Consider the following 23,465-nt stretch of genomic DNA (forward strand, 5'->3'; position numbering starts at 1 on the left):
TTTTTAGGGTGAAAATTACGATCTGTAATCCAAGATATTTATACCAGACTAACTGACTTTGAAATGAAGTAGTTCCCTAAAAAAAAAAAAAAACAAAAAATCTCTAATGAAGGAATAACTACAGCTCTGTAAGAAGTTTTAAATGTGTGTAATTATTCCATTGTGGGGAAACTAATCACTGGATTTAATAGTTTCTCAGCAGTGCTATTTCCAGCTGCTGAACGCCATTGTGAAATATGTAGTAGGAGTTTCAGTTAGGCAAACACAGGGGATCAGTTGAATTTCCCTTCAGGTTCTCAGATGACTCAAGCTGTTAGACATATCTCACTTGAGAAGCAGTACTTGAAAATTCATTACAATGTACTGTCAGCTGCCAATTTGCAAAGTGTTTGAGCCACAGCGAAATTTTTTTATCCGGTGTGTGTCTGCATTGAATCCAGCTGCTATATGAATAGCTGCTTTATAGTTACGGCTGCTGTAATAGCATGTTTGTCAAAGTGAAAATGGTGCCCATCCTGAAAGGTGTTTTTGTTTCACAGCCTTATCTTCTAAGCCCTTTTTAGTGCAAGAATGAGATTGGAATTGCAGTTCCTGCCTTTAAAGGCTTCTTGAGCGCTATTAATACAGTGCAAGTCTGATAAAGAGTTTGAGGAATGTCTGTGATGAGTCAAATAACCCTTTTGTCTTTAAGAAATAAAATTGTAGCCACTACCTGCTATCTGTCTTTACTGGCCTGTGAAAGTCGTGAGGCTGCGATTGCTGCACCGTAGCACCCTGACAGTGGGATCCGGTAGAAGGACAAAGCAAGCCTTAGATGCAAATAATTTTTGTTTTCTGAGACAAACTGACTGAAAGCTCTAGGGATTCCTTAATGTGTTGTGCTTTTAAGAAACCAGTGTTTACTTGTTTTTCAAAACAACTGAGAATCTCTAGAGTCATGAGCCACTCTGAGCAAAAGAAGTCAACCGACAAGTTACTGAACTGGTTTGCCAGAAGGTGATCAGCCATAATGGAGATTAATCTCCTTTTTTCTGCTGAGACTTAATTATGATTGCTTAGATTACATGAGGACCTTAACTGTGATGAGCTTAACTGGAAACAGAACAAAGCTGACCTAACAGCATCAAGGGATGAAATCACTCATCTTAGAATGACTGCACAGATGAAAGATAGCGTGGGCACAGGTCACTCGAGAGCGTTCCTAGGGCAGGGAGCCATGAAAGAATGTGGAGCTGTGTAATGAGAAGGGAGCAAGTGATGCCAGAGCTCCAGAGCGTGTGAGGTTCCTATCTGCACCCAGTGCGTTCCCTGCATAGGAAGCGCTTTGATCTTGGTTACTAACAATAATGTTTTGAAGATTTGTTGCTGAGGTTTAAAAAAGATATATATCCCTCTGTTTAATGCTAGCAGTCTCTCCCAGTGTGCACTGTCCAAATTATTGCTGAAATTCAGAATGTGACTCGGAGCCAGCAGTAAGGATTTGAGCCTTTTTAAAAGTTATTACTTTAGTTGTTATTATCTTTTTTTTTAATCCCTTTGTGGCTAATCTAGTTAAAATGGAGTAAATCTCTGGATTTACTGGTAGAGCTGGAAAAAATTCGCTAGTCATGTGGCCAGGAGAGATGCCTCCTTGTGACCATTATACTAAAGAGCTCTTTGTTTCAGGCTCATGTACAGTCAGGAATGGTTCCTTCTCACCCAACTGCCCATGCTCCAATGATGCTAATGACGACACAGCCACCTGGTGGTCCCCAAGCCGCCATCGCTCAAAGTGCACTACAGCCCATTCCAGTCTCGACAACAACACATTTCCCCTATATGACGCACCCTTCAGGTGAGGAGTGTGTGCCCGGGAGACCTGCACCGTAACTGAGCCAGGTCACAGTAGAGAGGAGAACTGTTACGAACCAGATTTGGGGAAAAGAATGACAAAAAAAAATAAAAAACCATCAGAAAACAAATGGAAGATGTCCTTTTTAGATGGCGGGCTGCTGATGGCAAACTGTTTGTGCATTTAGCGTTTGTACGTTGCCAGCCCAAATACAAGCCTAGCTAAGCATGCCAGATTTAGCTAATGTAGCAAAGACCTTGTTTCTGTGTAGCTGAAGTACAGAAGTGGATAACTGTGCAGACACTGACACGGTGGGGCTGTGTTCTTCCAGGTATTGCCGTGGTTTTGCTGTGGGGAATGGACTGTCTGCGTAGCCTGCTCATAATGATCCGGGGGGTTGTTAAATTTAAAGCGATCGGTCCCAAGGACAGGAGTGACAGTGTTGCTTGGGGGTAGTGCTGTTAGACTTCTACTGACCGAAGTAAAGTGACAATTGAAGTCTATTCTTTAATTCAGAGTAATATTCTGCAGCTTGACTTTTGGGGAAAAGTAGGTGCTATATGACTTCTTTCCGCTTTAAAGTTACTTAGATGTCTTTATCGTTATTTGTTTCCAAACAGCCTCTGATGTTATGTCTTGGGGAATGTGTGAGCTGAACAAGCTGCTTTGTGAGGGTTTAGGGAGGAGAGAAACATCCAAAGGACATCTCGATATGCAGGGTGTTGTTTTGTTCTTTAAAAGGAAAAGGAAAAGAAAAAGAAAGTTGAGCTCAGTAGTTGTCCTGTGACCACTTTACTAGCAAACTGTTGTGTGGCTTGCCAATCTATTATTTACATTTGAACTTTTTTTTTACAGTACAAGCCCACCACCAACAGCAGTTGTAAGGCTCATCTGGAATAACTGAAAGGCTGGATACCTTTTGTAGGCCAAATACCCTCCTTCTACTGCTTCTGCCAACTGGAAGCACAGAAAACTAGAATTTCATTTTATTTTGTTTAAAAAAAAAAAAAAATTGATTTCTTGTAACATCCACTAGGAATGCTAACAGTTCATCTTGCAGTGGGAGAGATTCGGACTGAGTAGAGGCATTTAGGAACTTGTGGGCTATTCCATAATTCCATGCACTGTATCTGAGTCCTGCAAGTGCCCCAACTCTGCTTGCTGAAAACTGGAAGTTATTTATTTTTTAATGACCCTTCAAAGTTATGAACTCATCAGCTAGCAAAAGAAGTAACAAGAGTGATTCTTGCTGCTATTATCACTAAAAATCAAGACTTGGAGATCCCTTTTACTTCTAACTAAACTTGAAACAGGTTCAGTAAAAAAAAAAAAAAAATTCTAATCGTCAAACTGATGAATTATTATTTATAAATCACGTTTGATGAGATGATCACTATCGTGAGACAGTGATGTAACTTTTAAGTTAAGAAAACTTTTACTTTGTAGATAATATAAAATAAAAACTAAAAAAAAAAATTAAAAAATAAAAAAAGTTTTAAAAACTGACCTACGTATTGTTTGTGTTTTGCTTTACCAGTATCTCTCTTTAATATCTTCTCCAGCTTCAGACCTATGGAACTCCGTCAGGTGTATGTGACTTGCAGGGCCACTGCAGATACAAGTCGGAGGGTTCAGAACAGAAGTGTGAGTGCAGGTTTTAAAAGAATTTCCTCTGTTCGGGTCCGTTCCCTAACGCCTCAGCCTCGTGCTGCTCTGTTGCTGTGCAGAAGATGTCACAAATGCATGAAATTAATGTAAGTAAATGCAGGTGGGCAGCAGGGGGCATGCGACCATCAAAAGTCATGATGGAGATTTGCTCCTGCTGGCAGGGAGCTTCCATTTCTGAGGGAGGGTTTGTGAGTTTGAGCAGCTCCTGGTCTGCTCATATAGCAGCACCATGGAGAATGAGGTGAAATACTAAAAGTGAGAAACGAGTTCTAAAAACAGTTTATTAAGAGCAGGTTTTTTTTATATTATGGTAAAATTGCATTATTCAAGAATAAGTTACTTGTACAGTACATACAGAAACAATATATAGAAAACCTACTATACAAGAAGAACTCTTCTGTGCAGGTGAAAAGTAGAACTTCCAAATCACTAAACTCATCCAACAGAACCTGTTGGCTTTAGTCACCCTAGAGGCTGGGTGGGAAGGCGTGCAGTGGCTGCTGGTGCAGGCTGTGCCATGGTGGGGGCCAGCAAGCTCACCTTGAAGTTTGGAATGCTGTGTTCAGACACTTGGAGGCTTTATATGCTTGGTCGTGCGACAGCAGTGTTGTGTGGTCCAGAGGTGAAGGAACAAAAAGCCCCTCCCTGGCTCCTTCCCAGCACGCCGGTGCTGTTCCAGCTCACAGGGATTCCCTCTGCTTTGGCTCCACCTGGACCTGGAGCTCTTCCCCAAGGCTTTGCTATGGGATAGTTGTGCTTCAGCACCAGGTGGTGGTAGCAGTGTTGGGAACCTGCCTGGGGTGCAGTGTGGCAGGGAGGGATGAGATAACTAAAAATGTTAATTATTGCTTTGTGTCAGGCACTGTCAGAACCAGGTCTCTGCAGTCCTAGCTGGAGAGTAAAGGCACTGCTCCTTCCCTTAGCATCCTTATTGCCAAAAGCAGTGTCCTGGGAGTGCCTTTCCTACCCTGTAATAGAGTATCTTCACCACTGCATTAACCTTGCAGGGGGGCATGGTCTGATGAACTCAATGTACGTTTATCTAACCAAACCCAGTGGTTCCCCTTTGAACTATGCCAAATCCCGTGCAGTAGAAGGGCAGGCTAGGAACACTGTGTGTGTGGCTGCAATCCCTTTTCCCATCCCTTTGCTGCCTCTGTAGGGGAGCTGGGGTGAGACCCTCTCATCCTTTGGGGAAAAAATCATTCAGATCTGGCTGCCTGGGGCACTTGCAGCATGTGCAAGTGTTCCATGGGCTTGCAGAGCTTTGCTGTGCGGCTTCTCCCCAAACACAACAATCTGGGACCATGCACCAAGGAGGCATTGGCCTTTAAAGCCCCAAATTCAGGCTGCATTGTTCCTGATTTGCTGCTTTTTGGTGCAGGGGGACCATGTTGCTGCCTGCAGCCTTGGTGCAGCTCTGGGAAGGAAGAGGGCACAGGGGCTGCTCTGTTCCCCTGCAGCCTCCCTGTGTTTGGCAGCCCAGGAGGTGACAATGTGCAGTGTCATTTTCTCTGAAATGCTCCAGTTTGGATCTGGCTGCGATGGGGCAGGTACTGGGGGTGTTGGTAACAGGAGTTGGGCAGAAAAGGCTTTGCATGCTCCAGATGCATAAAGTGGAGAATGGGAGCAGAGCAGGAGATGGAAGGCACAAAACTCCATATGAGTTTTCAAGGGGATGCAGCCACTTTCTCCTGTGCTTATGCATGGCAGTCACTGATCACAGCAGAGCTGTGCAGTTGGCTGTGGGCTGTGCAGGGCCAATGGTGCACACAGTGCATTCTCAGGCCCTTGCAAAAGCTTTGAAGCTCTGTATTGTTGGCTTTCAAATGAAATCCTAAATTAATGCTCTTATGGCTCTATTTTTAATTGGGGGGGGGAAGAAAAGATTCTCTTTAATCTGAGTTTGAGAGTAATGTTGCATTAGGAACCCTTGGGATTGAGCTGTCAGCATCCCTGTGCATTGCAGGGGAGTGGGACCAGGTGCTATTTGGGGGTCCCTTCCAACTCAATTTATTCTGTGATCACATAAATGGGAGCTGAGCGCTGCCAATGTGCCCTGAATGTGGCAACGGCCCCAGCTCCCTCCTTTCTCCTGATAGAGCAGCTGATCCTCTCTCTAGGCACCAGCAGGTAAATGGGGCTCCATCCTTTGAGGGGACACATGTGGAGGCAGGTTAAAGTGCTGTTGTATGGGTATTACAGCTGCAGAAACACCAAACCTTCCTCTTCCTCTCATAAGGCACGTTGGGTGTGCGGGCTCAGAGCAGCTGTGTGCTCCCTCTGCCCATTACTGCATAGCGTGGAACACCGCCATCCCCTCACGTGTTGTTTAGCAGGGAGGAAAAAAAGAGCTGAGCAGGGTGCACAGCCAAGGTACAAAACCATGGGGAAACTGAGTTTTGTGCTGGAAATGCCCCCATTGGTGGGGGATGCTTTGCTGTCAGTCTCCGCAGTAGCTCTCAGCGGTGGCACTGTTAGGGATGGAGCTGTTAGTGTTCACGTCTCGGTTAGCATCACGGTGTGGGCAGCGCTGCTGCAGGATTGGCTGCAAGAGGCAAGTTGGGGAAAAAAAGGAAGGAGAAAAGCCAGTTTTTGCCTTGTCTGTAGAGATAAAACAAATCCTTGGCGAGCAGTAGCGTGGCACAGCCCCATCCCGGCTCGCGGGCAGCGCTTGGCCAAGAATTGTGAATCCATTTTTCATTCATTTGCTCCAATGGTGCAGATGCACCACACACCCTCGGCTCCTCCTGGAAGGGGCAGGAGAGCACAGGGCGGTGCGGTGTCCCCATGGTGGTTGTGTAAACAGTAATGAGAAAGCTTTGATAATACAAAAAAAAAAAAAAAATTTTTTTTTTTTTTAAATGGCCCTTTAACAGGCCCAGGAGAGGGAGCACACCCATACTGGAGTGAACAATGACCCCCTTCCTTGCAAAATTAAAAAATAACAATCCCTAACCAGAAGGAAGGAAATACATTCTTTTTCCTCTGTGCCACCCGGAGGGATCTCCGGGACTTCTCCACCAAAAGTGCATCCCTGTGCCCATCACAGTGGTGTGTATTGGTTGTCCACAGCACGCACACGGCCCCGGCCCGGGGCTTCCACTTCGTAGTCCGAATCACGGGGCCGTGCGCCATGGGGTGCCCCGTTGGGGTGTGAGCCCTGCGCCAACTCAGCCACCGGTGGCACCAGGTGGAAAATGGGCTCTGGAGGGGATTCGGAGGGGGTCAGGCTGAATTCCGGGCTCCAGAAGGGCAGTGGGACAGGGAGCGCAGGGCTGGAGCCAGGAGCTGCGGGCAGAGGGAGAGAGCAGATGCTTGAGGTGGTTCTGTCCCAGCGCGCTGCTGCTAGCACTGGAGTGCATCCCACAGAGATTGAAGGTAGATTCTGCTTGCCCAAAGTGGGATAGCCAGGAGCTCAGGTGTCAGCTTTTGGGACACTGTCCCGATGCTTCGGCTTCCCCTAAATGGGCACAGCTGCACCAACTGCCTCAGAGTCTATCTTTTAGGGCTAGGACCCTCCCTTTGGGCAAAAACCCTCCCTTAGGGCCAGGACCCTCATCCCTGTCCCCCAGGACTCCCAAAGCCCAGAATGTTCATCCCCGGACTGCTGCCTCCTACCTGGTGGCTGGGGGAGGACGACAACATAGCTGGAGAGCCGGACATCGCAGGTGGCCCCACACTCCAGTGGGATGGGATACCTGTGGAAGTGGTGCAGCATCTCTGTGATGGAGGAGAAACGCAGGTGCTGGACACGGCACTGGCCCCGCTCTGTCAGCGACAGCCGCAGGTGCTGCAGGGAGGAGCACAGACCTGTTAGCCTTCCACCAGCTCCCTTGGTGGAGGAGATGACGGGAGACATGGGGATATTTGGGACGGATGGGGAAGGGAATAAACGGCCTTAGCATCATGTGATGCATCTCCAGCCCTGTTCACTGCAGGCTTTTTCCCTCCCCCGAGAACTGGGGATGGGGACACCAGCCCTCTGCAAGCACTGGGACAAGGAGAGCATCAGCTGGGGTGGGGGGTGAGGTTCTTGCAGGGGTAACATTTGCCACCCAGCTCAACTCGATCCAGCCCAACCTATCCCAACCCAATGTATCCCATCCCATCTCCCACCTGTACCTTCGCTCTGCCCTGGAAGTTGAAGGTGAGCACATACTCGCCGCGGCGCGTCTCGCTCTGCCGCACCAGGAAGACACCGTGACCCTCCAGCCCCCCCAGCTGCACCAGCTGCGCTGCCTTCACGCGGGAGATGGGCCCATGGAACCAGGGGCAGGATGACAGGAATTGCTCCATCTTCGGTCCCGCTGTCTCCGCCGGCCCCCCTGGCATTGCCCCTGCCCAGACACAGGGACACCAGCAAGGGTGAGTGCCCCAGGGCAGTGAGGACCCTGCCCAGCCCCACTCATCATCCTCATCCCTTCCCCTGTATCTCTGTCCTCCTTGCACCATTTGGGGCTGGATTAACTTCAGCCAGTCCCAGCGAGGTATGGGAACCCTCCTAGGGATGGTGTCCTCAACACCTCTGCTTTGTTCTCGGTGTCCCCAGGTGCTCACCTTGGTTTGGGGAGTCAGAGCTGGTAGCAGGGCTGGTGGCTGTGGGATCAGGGTGCCGGCCTGACAGGAGCTCAGGGTCACCCACATCCAACCTGCAAGGATGGGAGGAGATGGGATGAGTGCTGGGCACAGCATTTGAGGACGTGCAGACTCAGGGGCCTGGCAAGTTCTTACCCCCTGCATGCACACTGCCGGATCTCGGCCATCCAGGAGCTGAGTTGCTGCTCGTCCCCCGCCTCAAACAGCACATCAGTAGCATTGGTGACCTGGGGACGCCACAGAGGGACATTAGAGGGAGATGTGCATCCCCATCGTACCCTCACCCACATGTAGGGACTGCTCAAAGCACAGCACCTCCACCCTACAAGCTGCATCCCCCCAGCATAAACCACCCTCCAAAGAGGAAGTGAAATTTGGCACAGGAGCATTGGGCAAGCCACGTGCATCCCAAAAAGGCTCTAAAAGGCCTCGGGGCCGTACCTTGAGGACAAAGGTGTGCAGGTTGTCAGGCATCTCGAGGCGCGTGCACCTCCGCACCTCCTGGATGGCCGAGCAGGCAGCGCGCAGCTTTGGCTTGGAGCCCTGCAGAAAGCAAGTGGCACAGCTCAGCAGGGTCATAGGGTGAGGAAATAGCCCTCTCTGGAGGGAAATAGTCCTCTGGCAAGGAAATACCCCATGTGGCAGGGACACATCCCACATGGATGCTGCCCTGAGTTTGGCACGAGCTGTGCTGGGTAATGCACCTTAAGAAGGAACCCATCTCTGTAGTGCCATAATGCAGAGGAAAGGAGGGAGGAGGCACTTCCCAGTGTGTGCCAGGGAAATTGTGCACACTGAGAATGAAATCAGAGCCTAGCTGGTGAGAATACATTCATGGGACCCCCCAGGCACTGCCCTGGTGCCGTGCTGAGAGCTGCCCACTGCTGCCTGCCCGCTTTCACTCTGACCCAGGCACATGACAAAATGCTGAGCATGCACTTCCAGCAACTCTAATAATACCCTGGCGGCAGCTTTCGGTTCCTCTGCTGCTGAGCTGCTGGGGCTGCGGTATGGGGCACCCACTCCGGGCTCTGGCAGTGCCTGGATGTTGCCAACCCCATGCCAGTGTGTGCGGGCATGCTGCCATGAGACCCATCCCTCTGTGCAGTGCTGAGCTGCCTCCAGGCTGCACTTTGCCATGCAACAGGGACAGGAATGTGACTTAGCTCTGCGCTCACTGCTGCAAAACCATTCCCATCAGTGCACACCGGCTCCTTCCAGCGCTAGAAGTCACGCTACATTCGGTTGTGCTTTTTTTTTTTCTTTTTTTTTTGCCTTCCCTTCCCCCCCACCTCAATCTCGCTCTCAACCAAGGACTCGGTGTACTCTGGGGCCGGAAGTGCAGCGTGAGAGGGAGCAGCCCTTATCAGCTCTGCACTGTGCTGAAAGAAAGTTCTTAGAAGTCGGCTGCGGCTCTGCGCCCTGCCAAGAGCCACCGCAATCAGTGTCGGAGCTGCACCACGTCCCCATGGCTTTGTCCTCCCAGGGACAGCAGAGTCTGCGGCACAATGCCCAGCACGAGGAGGGGACGCTGCAGTGCCCATCCCATTGGGTTGGCACATCCCCAGGCTCACAGTGTCAACGCGGCGCAGGCGTTATCGGCACACGTAGCCCGGTCACCACGCTGCTCACTCTTTCTTGGAGGGGGAATTCCAGGAAAAGGAATTTCGGCGAAGCCTTGTGCTCAGCTCTGCACGCAGAGCTTGAGGGAGAAGGAAATGATTCTGCCAAGAGATACGATGCCCCAGCACCACACTGGCTTCGGAGAAGTGCCTACCGCAGGCACCGCGCTGCACCTGACCGCGAGATGCCCCATGCGATGGCGGCCCTACCAAGAAGTGCCTTTCTTGGTAACCAGAAGTGCACACTCAACACTCTGCATGCTCACAGGCTTTGTATGGGCAGAGATGCCACAGCCTCCTGGAGCCCAGGGAGTTTGGAATGAGATGGGAGCATAGAATGGAGTCATGGAGTCATGAGGATGGGATGGAATGGAATCATAGAACAGCATTATAGAATGTAAGCTCAGTAAGAATGGGATGGGATGAGCACTGCAAATGTTGCTGTTCTCACTCTGCTAAATTCACCCCACTGCTCCCCAGAGGATCTGGAGGGTGGAAGGGGAATCCCAGTGCCTAAGTGAGCACCCAACAATGTCCTGGGGTGCCAGCTCCATGGGGACCGGAGGACCATGCCAGGTCCCAGCACCATTAAAATGAGTGCTTGAGTGCAACGTCCTTCTACCTGTGGTCTGCCAAACCCCAACCATTTCCTAAAGTTTAAAAATACTGTGTGAATTGAGACGGGTCACACTTCAAGCCCCACTACCATGTTGGGGATGTTGTGTAAAGTGGCAGGGAGTGACAGCTTTGGTGTGGCAGTGACAACAGTGGCACAGCAATGATGGCAGCAGCACAGCCGTGATAGTGATGGCATGTAGATAACAGCGGTAGCACAGCAATGATGGCAGTGACATAGTGATGGCATGGCCACAGCAGCAGTGTCATAGCAATGGTGACAGTGGCACAGTGGTGATGGCGACGGCATGGTAATGGTCATGGTAGCACAGCAATGAGAGCAGTGGCACAGCAATGATGGTGGTGGCACAGTGATGACACAGCAATGACAGCAGTGGCGCAGCTCCAGCAGCAGGGCCAAGGCCATGAAGAGCAAAAGCAAATCCTTTGAGCGCAGCCAATCCATGTGCTGGGGATTTCCCCATGCTGGCTCTTTCGCTTCCACCTTGAGCCATGCCATGGTGTATGGGTGAGATCTGTCCCTTCTGGTAAGCCATGGCTCAGCTGTTCCATTACACAGGGGACAAACCTCAGCCAGTGGCAGAGTGACACAGCTCAGCCCCGCTGGGGTTCCCACAGAGAAGGGACAGACAGATGGAGGGACAGACGGGGCACTGAGATTTGCAGCAGAGCGGGTGCTGCGTTATGCCAGCCCCAAACCACATCCTGCACCCGCGGCCCCGGGGGAGTTTTCTGAAGTTTCCCAGGGGGACGGTGGCACGCAGTCATGGGGGGGTGAGGTTCCCATTGTTCCCACACAGAGCAGCAACCTGGGGACGTTGTGGGCTCAGGGCATTCGTCACACTCATCTCTGAGGGTCTGCACCAGAGGTAATCCCAGCAGATATCTTGGGAGCAGGCGCCAAGGCTTATCCTATCACACATCCTTTGGTTCTAAGGCACTGTCAACCCCAGTGCTGGCCATCCAGCAGCTGATCCCAATGCCCTATAGGGTTGGCAGTGTAGCTGATCCCAGCGCTCATCCTTGGACGATCCCAATGCTCATCCTTGGCCGCTCACATCACAGCGGGTCTTGAGGGCACTGGACCCATGCGGGCAGCCCCGTGATGGCTCTGGGGGATTTCTGAGCTTTTCCATTCATCCTTGCCATTTCCCAGCAGCCTTTCTTCCACTGACCACAGCTTCTCCCTGCCTCTGCTTGGCCCTGACCCACAGCCCCTCCTCTCTTCCTTTAATTCTCCCGCAGCCTCTTCCTCCTCTGCCCTGTTTCCTCCTCCACACTCGGAGAAGGGATTTCCCACACAGGCACCGCGTCCCTCACCCCATTTTGGTGCTGTGTCCCACTCCCCATGTGCTTATGGCAGCCATGGCTGGGAGAGCCATGTGGCACGTAAGGGCCATTCACTCTGAACCCAACTGACAGCAGCACTGAGCACCTTCATGGCTTCTCTGCTCTGGGCATGGGCTGTAAATATAAGGGCTTTTCTGCCTGTTGGACAGAGAAACGTGAGCACTGCTGTGGTGGGGGGGAACTCAAGACACCCCCCTCCCCCCCCCATCACCTCCTGCTTGCCATCACCCCAAAAAAGTCCCTTCCAATCCCACTGCCCACCCCAAATTCCCCACTTGGACAACACCGGATGGGAAAACGAATCTCCAAAGCCCGTGGTGGGGATGGAGATGTCCCTGAAGGGAGCGGGTTGGGTGGCTACAAGGGGCCCTGTTGTGCCAGTCCCAGGCACAGCCACAAGGCACAAAGCACCCTCTGTTCCAGTCTCTGGTGGCTCTGCGCTGGTGCAAAGTGCTTTGGGGGAGCGCAGCCCCCAGCTCCCAGATCAGCTATTTCTAATGGAGAAATAATTGGGGTGCTGGGAGTGCCCCCCAAAAAGGCATCGATGGTGCTCAGCCCCATGAGGAGGGATGCAGGGGGCTGGAAACCCACGTGCTCTCAGGGCTGACTGCCCCTCTTTGTGCATTGATGAAAAGGCCCATAAATAAGGCAGAGGCTGCTTCGCAGGCAGGGCATGAATGAGGAAACGTCCCTCTGAAAGCCCCGTGCGCTGCACGCGCCAGCACGGCTGAATGTCTCCCATTCAGCCCCAGCACTGCAGTTCGGGGGGAATCGGGGATGGGAGCGAGGGGGGACGCCCAGCTTCAGCCAAACGCAATGCGCTCTGTTGGCCAAATCCACAGCCACGGTAGCACTGCTGGACCCCGACCCGCGGGTGCTGGGCTCCCCAAAATGCTCACAGCTGAGTGCATCCCTTCCACCAGCTATGAAAAATGGGCATGCAGAGCAGTCGCCCTCTGACCTGGCTCCATTCATCCCGAGCAAAGCAGCATTTTGGAAAAGCAGAGCTATAAACAGGAGAGCTTCACGCAGCCAGTGCTTGCCAGCCGCTTGGAGTTTTATTTTCAGACAAACTCGCTTCCAGCGTGGGCTGTTTTAATAATTTCCTGGCATAAATAAAAGAGCTTGGAAAGTAAACAAGGTGGAGAGGGAGCGGGCGGGAACCACTGGGGCTGAGTCACCCCAAGGGCTGCAGAACCCCGTGCCTGTGGGGGTGTTCACTCCTCCTTTGCTCCTATGGGTGATGTGCAGGAGCAGAGTTGGGTTTGGCATCACGTGGGATGTGAATGTCAAGAATGGAGAGCACAACTGAACTATAGGTGTAAGTCAGTCCCAAAACAGGTTGACCTGTCCACCCTGCTGAGCTCTGCTTAATCATTAGCATCATCACTACTAAAAAACCATCTCTGTGATGTTGGAGCAATGGGGACCAGCGTGGAGCAGAGTGTCCCTCTCAGCCCCAGGGCTTCTCCAGCCCTGCACAGATCTCATAAATATTTACCTTCGAAAGAAGCAGCACTCAGCCCCGACACAACCACATCCTGGACCAATAACAAAAAAAAAAAAGAAAAGAAAAAAAGGAGCTACAATCACCCAAAAGCACCACCAAGCGCTTTACATCAGCAGGTGCTGCACACGCTGGGACCCCCAGATTGCGCACAGGGGAAAGGCAGTGGGTTGGGGCACTTTCCCAGTCCATTTTCTTGAGGTTCTCCACTTCTCTCCGTTTTTCTCACTCCTTGGCACTCATGTGACCCTTTCCTACCCAACAGTGTTGCAGCATCCTGCAGGGTAGAAGCTGCCATCCCCATGGGCAGAGAGACCACAGCAGTAGGGCAAAACCACCGCAAATCTTCAAGAATTGGGTCAAAAAGAAAAGAACTCTCCGCTCTTCCCTCCAAGCAAACCCTGAGAGCCCCAGGGCGGGGAAAGGGGCAGCTTCGCCCTTCCCATGTGAACCAATCAAGCCCTGGCAGGCTCCATCCCAGCAACACGGTTTCCAAAATAAGAAACTCCTCTCTTCAGCAATTAATGCCGGAGCTGTGGTTACGCTGCTAAAAGTGGGTTCATTTATTTCTTTCTTTTTCTTTTTTTTTCCTCCCCCCCCATGCATGACCAAGGATGGAAAAAGTTGTGGTTAATAAATGACAAATAACCTTTTGTCTCATCGCCCTTCCCCGCCGCATGCCCTCACCCTGAAATACGAGAAAAAAAATAAAAATAAAAAGGGGGGGGGAGAGAAAGAAAAAAAAATTCACCACCGAAATCTCACAGAGCCCAGGCTACACCCAGCTCAGCCTTCGAAGAACGGCAGCGAGGGGACGTGCTGACACCCGCTATCACCAGGAAGGCTGTGGGTGAGAGGGGATGCGGCGCTGGCCCGGGGCAATGGGAGCTGCGTCACTGCCCTGGGGTTGTTTCATGGCTTTATGGCAATGAGGGAGAAAAGTGTAGCGTGGAATGGGTCCTGAGTGGGACTCAGGGTAGTGATAGAGCGTGAGGTGCTCCCATCCTCTGCTTGGGGTTTGCTGCTCTGTGCCCATCCCTGTTTGCCAGAGGCAAAAAGGTGGGGATGCACGGGGTGGCTGTGGATCAGTGAGTGGTGTCCCAGCCTTGAACCATAATTAGAGCTCACTTAGAAGAGTAAACACGTTTTGGATTTGAAGCCACACCGTGCAACAAGGGATAGGATTTGCTCAAGTCTCTGCCTGGCACAGCGGTGCCAACGCAGCCACCATGGCCATGCCAATGCTTCTTCCAAAAATGTAGTCACTCTATCCTGTCCCATCCCATCTCATCCCACTGGAAACTGCAACACTGGGATCTTTCCAACCCATCTCATTTTGTGGGGACCATGGCACCAGGACATTCCCATGCCATCCCATGGGATCAGTGACACTGGGCCATTCCCATGGCCATCAATCCCATGGGAACCACGCACCACGACATCCTCCATGGCTTTGGGTCTGGCATGGGAGCCCCAGGCTGAGAGCTGCTGGCTCAGGAGAGTGCACTTCTGAGAAATGAGCTTCAGGTGAAAGGAAGGGGAAAAGACACCAAAAAAAAAAAAGAAAAAAGAAAAAAAGGAAGTCACAGCAGTCTCACACCGAGCAAAGAAGCAAAGATAAAAATACTGAAAAATACTGAAAACACTGCTCCTCCCGAGGCTGAGGATGTAAGAGCTGTGACAGAGGCACCTCCGTCTGCACCAGAAAGAGCCTTCCCAGCTCATCTCAGAGTACAATCTTTTACGGGATGTGATGGATTTCATTAAAATGCCATCAAGAAACCAGCACAAATGAAAATCCCATTTCCCTTCCCCTTCCTGTAAGAACATCTGGTCAACATAAACGGCTCGAGACATTTCCGTTGCAAATCCCAATTTTCACGGGGTTTAGGGCTTGGCCATAAAACACGCACGTGGGGCTCAGCAGACGGACAGGGCGGCCCCAAGCCTGGTGAGCTCCGTCCCTGCAGACGGGCAGGGCACAGCCCAGGGCACAAATGCCCTCTGTGCAGCTTCCAGAGCTACCAGATCCATGAGGATATACAGTGCAGTAGAGCAGAAAGCCTCAAGTGAGGAGGAATGGCGAGCACAACAATATGAGACATCAGAGAACCCACACCGGCCTGACGCCCAGGGCTGTGCTCAGAGCATGGCACAGCTCTCCATGCCCTCATCCCGTCACCAGTCACAGCCACCCAAGCAGCAACAGCAAGCAGAACAGCACTTAAAAAGTGGAAAACAAAGCAAGGTTGGCCAGTACCAAGCTCTGTGCTGTGGAACAAAGGTGCTCCGTGTCCCATAAACCCAAAGGGAAGGGCTGAGCCCCAGCCCGGCTCCTGCAGCCCTGCGTAAGCGAAAGCGGCGGCCGCTGCCACACGTGACACCAAGCTGCGAAAAGCGAAAGCGCAGCGGCGCACGGGGACACCGCAGGGACGCCGGCTCCTCCTGCTCCTCCAAGTCGTGGTGCTTTGCTCCGAAGCATAATTTGCTCAGAGTTAAATAAGTGCAAATTAAACATATATATATTAATTAATTAAAAAAAAAAAAAAAAAAAGTAAAATCAACCCCCCCACTCGATGAAAAGCCCATCCCGTTCCGGCGGCGTCAGCCATGCCATGTGCAGGAACTGGCTTTTTAAAGATTAAACACCATGGCTAAACCCTGCTGCCACCCAGATCCAGCACAGCCAGCACTGCTCAGCCCCACAGAAGCACTCACAAAATAAAACTGAGATCTCTGCAGACCCCACAGGGAGGGGATGGAGCTGCTTTTCATTCCCTGTTTCCGTTTGGAATTTCCCTGGGAGCCACAGCACCGTGAGGCCCATCCCTACATGAGTCTGGGGTTGGCCAACCCGGTCCCTGAGGATGAGGGATTCCCCCAGCAAGACCACCAGCCGCTATCCCAGGACCAACCCTGCATCCATGCACAAGGCAGGTGCTCTGCTTCCAGCTGGGAAAGCGGGGAGAAATGCAAAGAGCATCACAAAGAGCATGGCAATAATTTGTTCTTGCAAACTACCATTGGCATGGGATCACCGAGTTCCCTTCCAATGCAAAGCCATTCTACAAACTGCTTGCGGTTTGGGCTTCCATCCCCGCCTGACCTGGGGGCCCCTTGAAAGCAATGGCATTCTACAGACCACTCAGAGTTTGTGCTCACACTGCCCTTGACATGGAGACATGGCGTCATTGAGGTCCCTCCCAACCCAAGTCTTTTTCTAATTGATTCTATGATCCAAATGGAGCCCGAAGCAGCACTGCTCATCCAAACCCATCACATCACCCCACACAGAAAGCATCTCCTTACCTTGGGTGGATCAAAGAGCTCTAGCACATACTCCTCACCATCGAGCATCCCTGCCCTGCGCAGCACCAGGCGGCAGCGCTGCCAGCGCGTCCCACTGTCCAGTGATGTCTCATCCAGCAGCCCATACCGCAGCGTCCCCTCCTTGCGCACCTCGGGGGGCTGCTCCCGGGACAGCCCCCAGGGCAGGATGCGTTTGCTCAGTCCCGATTTGAGCGCAGCCTCTGCCACTTCACCATCGGCTTCCATGGGGAGAGCATCCGAGGAGCGGCGGCGGAAGAGGCTGCGCCAGCTGCGGCGGAGCTGGCTGAGCGAGAAGGGTCTCCGTGCCGGCCCCGTCAGCTCCTCCGAGCTCCATGATTTGCGCAGTCCTGTGGGGGGCTCGGCTGGGGGCTCAGGGCGAGTGGGCAGCTCTGCTTCGCCTTTGGAAGCCGCCGTGCCCAGGGAAGGGTTTGCATGCTGGCGCTGAGTGTCCCGGTAATCCCGCGCCGGGCCGGCAGGCAGGATGCGGAGCTGACTCATGGCAAAGCCCTCCTTCACCTCATTGCAGAAATATTGCTGGAAAAGGTCGGCGAAGCGCAGCGAGAAGTTCTCGGCAGCCAGCAGGTCATGGTGCGGGTGCTCGGTGGCGAAGCGCAGGTAGTGTCGCGCCAGCTCCTTGGCGGTGCTGATGGCGTGCAGCTCACAGAACTCATGCCAGCCCCGGGGATACGCTGGCGTGCCGGCCGGCAGAGCGTGCCCATTCATTGCCGTGGCTCCAGCGAGGCGGCCGCGCTGCAAGACAGAGCACAGCGGTGCCATCAGGATGGATCCTTCCCCAACACCTCCCCACTTGGCCACCCTCATTGGCACCAAATCCGTTCATCCCCCAGGACGCATCGCATTCAGCTTGGCAAGAAACCACAATGGCTCACAACCCGCAGCCCGGCGGAGCACCACGTGTCCCAGATGCCAGCCCCCATAGCCCTGGCTCTCCGTGCCTCAGTTTCCCTGCCTGCACAGCGTCTGCGTGGCTTCCTGCCCGCACAGCTGCTGGCGGCTCCCACAGGACGTGCGGCCCGGCTGTATCCGCTTTCATTCTGCCAAGGGCTTAACAGCGCTGATGGGTTTCCCTCCTGGGAACTATTTCAGCTGAGCTGATAAAACTGTCGGGGGAGGGACAGGAGGGGAGGAAACCAAACAAATTGCTGCTGCAATCCAGGGAGGGAGCTGCTTTGTGCAGCAGATTCAGACAGAGCTGCAGCCACGCTGACAGCACCGAGATGAGTGAGGCATTCCCATGTGGACTAAGATGGGGCAAAGAGGAGCATCTGTCCATCCATCCATCCACAGTGTCCATGCAGTGTCCCTGCCACATCCCACAGCATTGCATGGAGCAACACAGCTGCTCCTCTCTCCGTGCTTAAAGCATCCTTTCAACAAATGCAAATCCACTTCCAATGTCAGTTGTGTCCAACCGGACACAACACACAGATAGTCTCAAAGAACCTTAAAACCGACCTGCTCCCCTGTTCAAGGGTACCTTCCATGGCTGCATTTGGACACATGGAGTGCCCCAGGCTCTCCACGCAGAAATTACCACCATGTCCATCAATCCGATGGCCCGAGGGACCCTTCTGGGCTCCGATGCGGCCCCATTGAGCCCTGCAGCTCCCCACAGCTGGCGTGGCCCCACTGTTCCCCCCGTACCTTGTGCTCGCACGCGGCATTTATCGGGGCCGTGCATTCTGCTCAGGCAGGAAACATCCTCCAGCCCGCCCGTATCCTGCCGCACCACGCACCACCGCCTCCCCACAGCTGCTAGAAGGGAAGGAAAAGTGATTGCATTGCTTTGGGGCGGGGAATAATAATAATAATAGTGATAATAAATATATAAAAAAATAAAAGCACAAAGGAAGCGAGCGAGGAGATTTGGAGAGCGGCAGATCAGCTTTGCAGACAGGGCGGCGATAACACTGGGAACGACAGCCTCTATCTCTGCTCACCCGCCGGCCTTCTGAGTACATGCTGTGCAGTTTCTGGGTGATGGGAGATGTTATCGGCCCCACGGCCCGGCTGAGCCCCACAGCGGGCCCCGCACGCGGCCGTCTATCAGCACCACCAGCCTGCCCATGACTCAGCACCCTATGGCTGCACTCACGCTTCCGCTGGCACCCGGGGATTGCCGGCACACGCAGAGCCTGCGGGGACAGTGCAGCAGAGCACGTGGATGGATTTGGAGCTTTGGAAGAGGTTGGATTTGGGGACGCTGGGATTCATCTGTGGCGCATGGTGGGAAGGAGCCTGAAATCACAACGTGTGTTTTCCAGCTGGGATGAGGATGGGAATGCAGCCCCAGAGCTTGCGGCATCACCTTTGCCCCCAGAGCGCCGAGATGGAGGAGGAGGGATGTTCCATCTGAATGCAACTCAAACGGATTTTGGCATCGCATTCTGCAGGTCACCACCAAGCCAAAGCTATCACCACAATGGCACACTGCGTCCATTTGCACCCAATGGAGAATCCCACCCACCCCTGGGCACGGCCCTGCTCATTGGGATTTAGGGCTCTTATCTGGAGGCAGTGGAAAAGTGCAGAGCCCCTGCTGCTTCGGAGCTGTTTCGGGGTTGCTTTGGGGTGCAGGGCCAGGAGCAGCCATCTCTTGGAGAATAGAGGGATGAGACAGGATGGAACACAACAGGATGCAACAGGACTGGATGGGATGAGATGGATGGGACCAATCGGCCGCGCTTTGATGCAGGTGGTGACAACAAGCCCCAGCCTGCGCCAGGATCCGGCCCTGCAGCTGCACCGCCTCCAGCACTCCTGGGAGATCTCATTAAAGTGCTCCCACCGACCCTACTGCCCAACCCAGAAAGCGTCACTCCGGCCCGAGGGTTTTGGGAGCAACAGCAGCGATCTGAAAATGAAACCGGCCCCTTGCTGCGAGTCAGCAGTGGAAATGGGATTTGTGCACAGATACGGCTGTAGCCAGAGTAGAGGAAAAGCTGTGCACTTTCAGCTTCTCTTTTAGGATGCTGTTCTCAATTCATCCTACAGGCGATTTTCCGGAGGGGCCGGGGAACGCCCCGCAGCTCCCCGCTTCCCGACTCACACAAACACAGCGTTCCCACAATGCCGCGAGCGGAACATTGTTCCTTCCCAGGATGTCCTCCATGAAAAGAGCTATTCTGAGCCAGGCAGCAGCCGCTGCTCTTGGCACGGCTCTGCAGCCCAGCACAGGGTGATGAACGGCACTTTTCAGTGCTGCTGCATCCAGCTGGGGGGGCTCAGGGATGGTGGGGGTGGGAAGCTCTGTTGGCATCCCAGTGGCGTGGCTCAGTCCCTCTGCAACCAGTTCCTATAGGACCCCATCTCACTGCTATGGGGCCGGGGCGGTAGGAACTGGCAGCTGGATGTGATCCCCAAAGGAGAATGTGGCTGCTCACAGCTCTGGGCACTGAGATTTGGCGTTTTGCAGCCTGGGGAGGTGGAGACGGAGAGCCAGCCCCCTTTGTCACTCTATAGAGACAGATGCATCACCCCATGAGAACAGATACCTGTTCTGAGCTGGCCCACAACACGATGCATTCTTTGCCCTGGGCACAATCGTGTTAAATAGCCTTGGTGCTGTGCTCATGGCAAATCCAAGCTGTTTTATGGCCTTTCAGCCCATGTGCGGCTGAGCCTCCGCTCCCTCCTGGCCTTTACATCCCATGGCTGCATCCCAGCTGTCCCAGCACCCATGGCACACTGCTGCCATCCCCCTGCTGCAGGCACAGCCCTGCAGGACGACCCCTGCTGTTCCCAGGCTGGTTTTCCTTTCTTGTTCCACTTTCTAAAGATGCATCCATGTGTCCTGCTAATGTGTCCACCGGCACAACAAAAGCCACCCTACTGAAGGCCGTCTCTGCCCTTCAAACAGTTCTGCAGCACTGCAGCCACCTGTGAGCAAAGCCAACATTGCAGCCCATCAAAGCTGGGGGACAGCCACGGGTTCAGCCCCACAACCACCACCCGGTGCAGAAGGGATGGGGCTCTCCCTCTGCACCCTGCAGCTGTGGAGCAGGATGGGGCCCTTCCTCCTTTCGAGCCGCACACCGCAGCCCTGCCAGCAACTCTTGCACTTTCACTTTGTGCCTCAAGCTGGGATTTGTCTAAACGCCATTGCTTTGCCCCAGTCCCTCCCCTGGGGACACTGCATGGCTGGGGGGAGGACACACAGGAGGTCTCAGAGTCCAAAAGCACACAGCCCAGAGCAAAGCAGGGCAAAACGAACACGGATCTTCCCAGAGACTGTAAATATATAACGGCAAAGGAGGGGGAAAAAGTAAAAGAAAAGTGCTGGGAGGGGGCTAAGAAGTCCTCCATGCATCGAAATGAGCTGAAAAGAAGTCCAAGGGGCTGAGCCAGTCCTGACCCCGCAGCCCCAAAGCACATGGGACACGGCTGGGTTCCAGCGCAGCACCGCTTCCTCCAGCTGCTTTCACTACCAAAAGCACAGCAGCCCCAAAAGTCCCAGCAAGCCCAGCACATCTTGAATCCATTTGCAACAGCAATGTCGAAATCGCAGCTCGACAGCTCGCTCCGGTTTCCTTGACAGTAAATCCCAGCGGCGGCCGCATTGCTCCCGGTGCCGGAGCCAACGGGTCAGGGCTCTGTGCGGTGACCCCAACTGGCACAGCAGGGCTGACACGAGGACGTTGGCACAGCACGGCTTGCAGTGCATCAGCCTCGTGTTTAGGGGCCCCGCGTGTGCCAAACCACGCAGCACTGCGAGCCAGCAAAGTGCGTGGGGCTAAGGGAAAGTGGGGTGGGCAGGGGGGCACCCCTAACTGTGGGGCAGCATCACCCCTTTTAGGGTCTTGCACCCTCCCTAAGGGACCATCAGACCTGAGCCCTCTGTAAGGGATCCCCATCTTTTTTGGGTCCTGATCCTAAAGGATCACACCAACGGTGGATGGAGCACAGTGCCCAGGATAGGAGTGCTAGGACCCCCCAGAAGAGAACAGAGAACACAGAAGAGGGAGTGCCCAGGGGTTAAGGGGTGCTGGGATCCTCAGTGATAAGAACAGGAGCGCCCAGAGGTGCTGGGATACGGAGCACACACTGCAAACAGAAAGAATTCTTCGGGAAAAGTGGACCCGGGATAAGGACGGGGGTGCGGGGGGCTCGGGGGTCCCCGCTCCGGACTGGGGCACAGGAGAAACGGCCGCCCCGCGTTCTCTCCTCCACTTTCCCTTCGCAGTCGCTTCCCGGAGCCGCCCGCCCCGTCCCGGCCCCGCTCAGCTCCGCGGTTACCTGCACGAGAAAGCGTCCGAGAGCCGCTCGCCCATGGTGACACGGCACGGCACGGCTCAGGCAGGAAACCGATGCGAAGCGCTCCGCATTTCCGCCGTGCGGAGGAACCGCGGGGCGCGGACCCCGGCCCCGGGGCGTTATGTAAAAGCGGCGCCGCGCGGCGGACCGAGGGCGGAGGCTGCGCGGGGGCGGAGCGGGAGCGGCACCCGCAGCTCCTCCGGGAGCTCCGCCGGGGCCCCGCCGCCCCGCAGCGGCCGTTCCGCGGGTGCGCAGCGCTCCGCGCCCTTCCCGGCATCTGATGGCGCAAACCGCGCGCGTTGGGTGTTCAGGATTCGGGGCGGTTTTGTAGGGGGCGAATGGGGTTCCGCAACACGGGGCCGTTCGGGGGATCTGAGGAACGGGAGCTCTGTGGCGGTGGCGGTGGGTGGGACGCCGTTCCGGAGCCCGTTTCCCAGCGGTTCCCTCTGCCTTTCGGCCAAGGAAGTCGGCAAACGGCACCGCGAGGCACGCAGGGCTGCAGCCGTCCCTACCGCGGGGACAAACGGCCCTCGGGTCCCTCACCCCAAGGGCTTCAGTGAGTGCACACAGTTGCCAAGCTTGGCCATCCCAGTGCCACCCCGCTGCTGCCTGGTGCCATCCCAGTGTCAGCCAGGTGTCATCCCAGTCGTATCCTGGTGCCATGCGCAACCCCGGTGCCACCCTGTCCCATAGGAGAGGGGCGCCGTGGCAGATCTGTGTCCCTGCAGAGACAACAAACTTCCACTGCACCTTTTTTCCAGGAGAGGAACTACTCTGTGGTCTGTGCCATCCGCCTGTCCCATTGCCTTCCACCTGTGTCACCAGCCGATGCAGGACAAGGTCTTACCTCGAGAGCTGCTTCGCAGTTCCCCCCAGCATAATGGCACTCCTGGCTCTGAGCACAGCCCCGGGCTGCCCTCCTTCCCAGGCAGCCGTCCCAGCTGTGCTTTTCCTGGTGACCTTCAGCTATTTCACCAGCACCCTCTGCACGTTCTCAGCCCCTGCAGCCTGAGATTTCTCTTTTGTTTTGCTTCCTGTATGGATTTTTTTGTACTCCCTAACTACCGATTCAGTGCACCAAGTTCTGCTTTTTCTGTTTGTTTGCTCACCCGCACCCGTGGCCGCTTCCCTTCTGCTGTGTGCTGGGCTCAGCCCTTAACTCTTGCAGTTTTCCCCCTGGTAAAAGGCTGCAGCAGCCTTCCCTTTCTCTTTAACTCATTCATATTCTGGATGTGCCCGGTGCTTTGGGAATGGCACAGCTGCATCTCCCAGGGCTGGGGCACACGGTGACCTCTGTGGGGTGAGATGAGGTCCTCACACTGCACACATTTGGGGAATTAGTGCGGTGATGGGTGGGGAGGTCCTAAAATTTCTGGTTGGGTTTTGCCTATTCCTTCAGGGGGCAGAGTGGGTGGTGGGAGGAGTGGTGGTGGGAAGGGTGACGGGGGTGATCATGGTGATGGTGGTCGTGGTGAGTGTCGTGGTTGTGATGGTGGTGATGGGGATGGAGAAGGTGGTGAGGGTGATGGCAGAGAGAGAGAACGGTGACGGGAGCGATGGTGGTGATGGCAGTGGTGGTGAGGGTGACAGGTGGTGGTGAGGGTGATGGTGATGCTGATGATGGTAGAGATGCCCTGCAGCCCCCTCG

The 23,465-nt window shown here is 54.0% G+C and overlaps 2 protein-coding genes across 9 annotated transcripts in view; one reads left to right on the forward strand and one right to left on the reverse strand.

The window, feature by feature from the left end:
- The window catches only part of ATXN2 (ataxin 2), a 49,500-nt gene extending 46,739 nt beyond the window's left edge, over positions 1-2,761 (forward strand). For 6 of the 8 annotated variants that reach the window (XM_048964590.1, XM_048964586.1, XM_048964587.1 and 3 more), the window contains one exon: positions 1,666-2,761. In XM_048964590.1, the coding sequence (XP_048820547.1) occupies positions 1,666-1,869 (204 nt within the window). In that variant the 3' untranslated portion in view covers positions 1,870-2,761. The remainder of the gene's footprint in view (positions 1-1,665) is intronic. The other 2 variants (XM_048964588.1, XM_048964589.1) reach the window with 1 other exon arrangement.
- Positions 2,762-2,820: 59 nt separating this feature from the next.
- Positions 2,821-22,109, reverse strand: SH2B3 (SH2B adaptor protein 3). The gene is given in 9 exon segments (XM_048964595.1): positions 2,821-6,790; positions 7,121-7,292; positions 7,625-7,839; positions 8,060-8,151; positions 8,234-8,325; positions 8,540-8,641; positions 16,523-17,293; positions 21,800-21,845; positions 21,847-22,109. Coding segments are annotated over 9 exon segments (1,983 nt in total). The 5' UTR covers positions 22,095-22,109; the 3' UTR covers positions 2,821-6,545.
- Between the last annotated feature and the right edge of the window lie 1,356 nt (positions 22,110-23,465).

This window comes from Lagopus muta, chromosome 17 (assembly GCF_023343835.1).
Source record: "Lagopus muta isolate bLagMut1 chromosome 17, bLagMut1 primary, whole genome shotgun sequence".
Classification (NCBI taxonomy): domain Eukaryota; kingdom Metazoa; phylum Chordata; class Aves; order Galliformes; family Phasianidae; genus Lagopus; species Lagopus muta.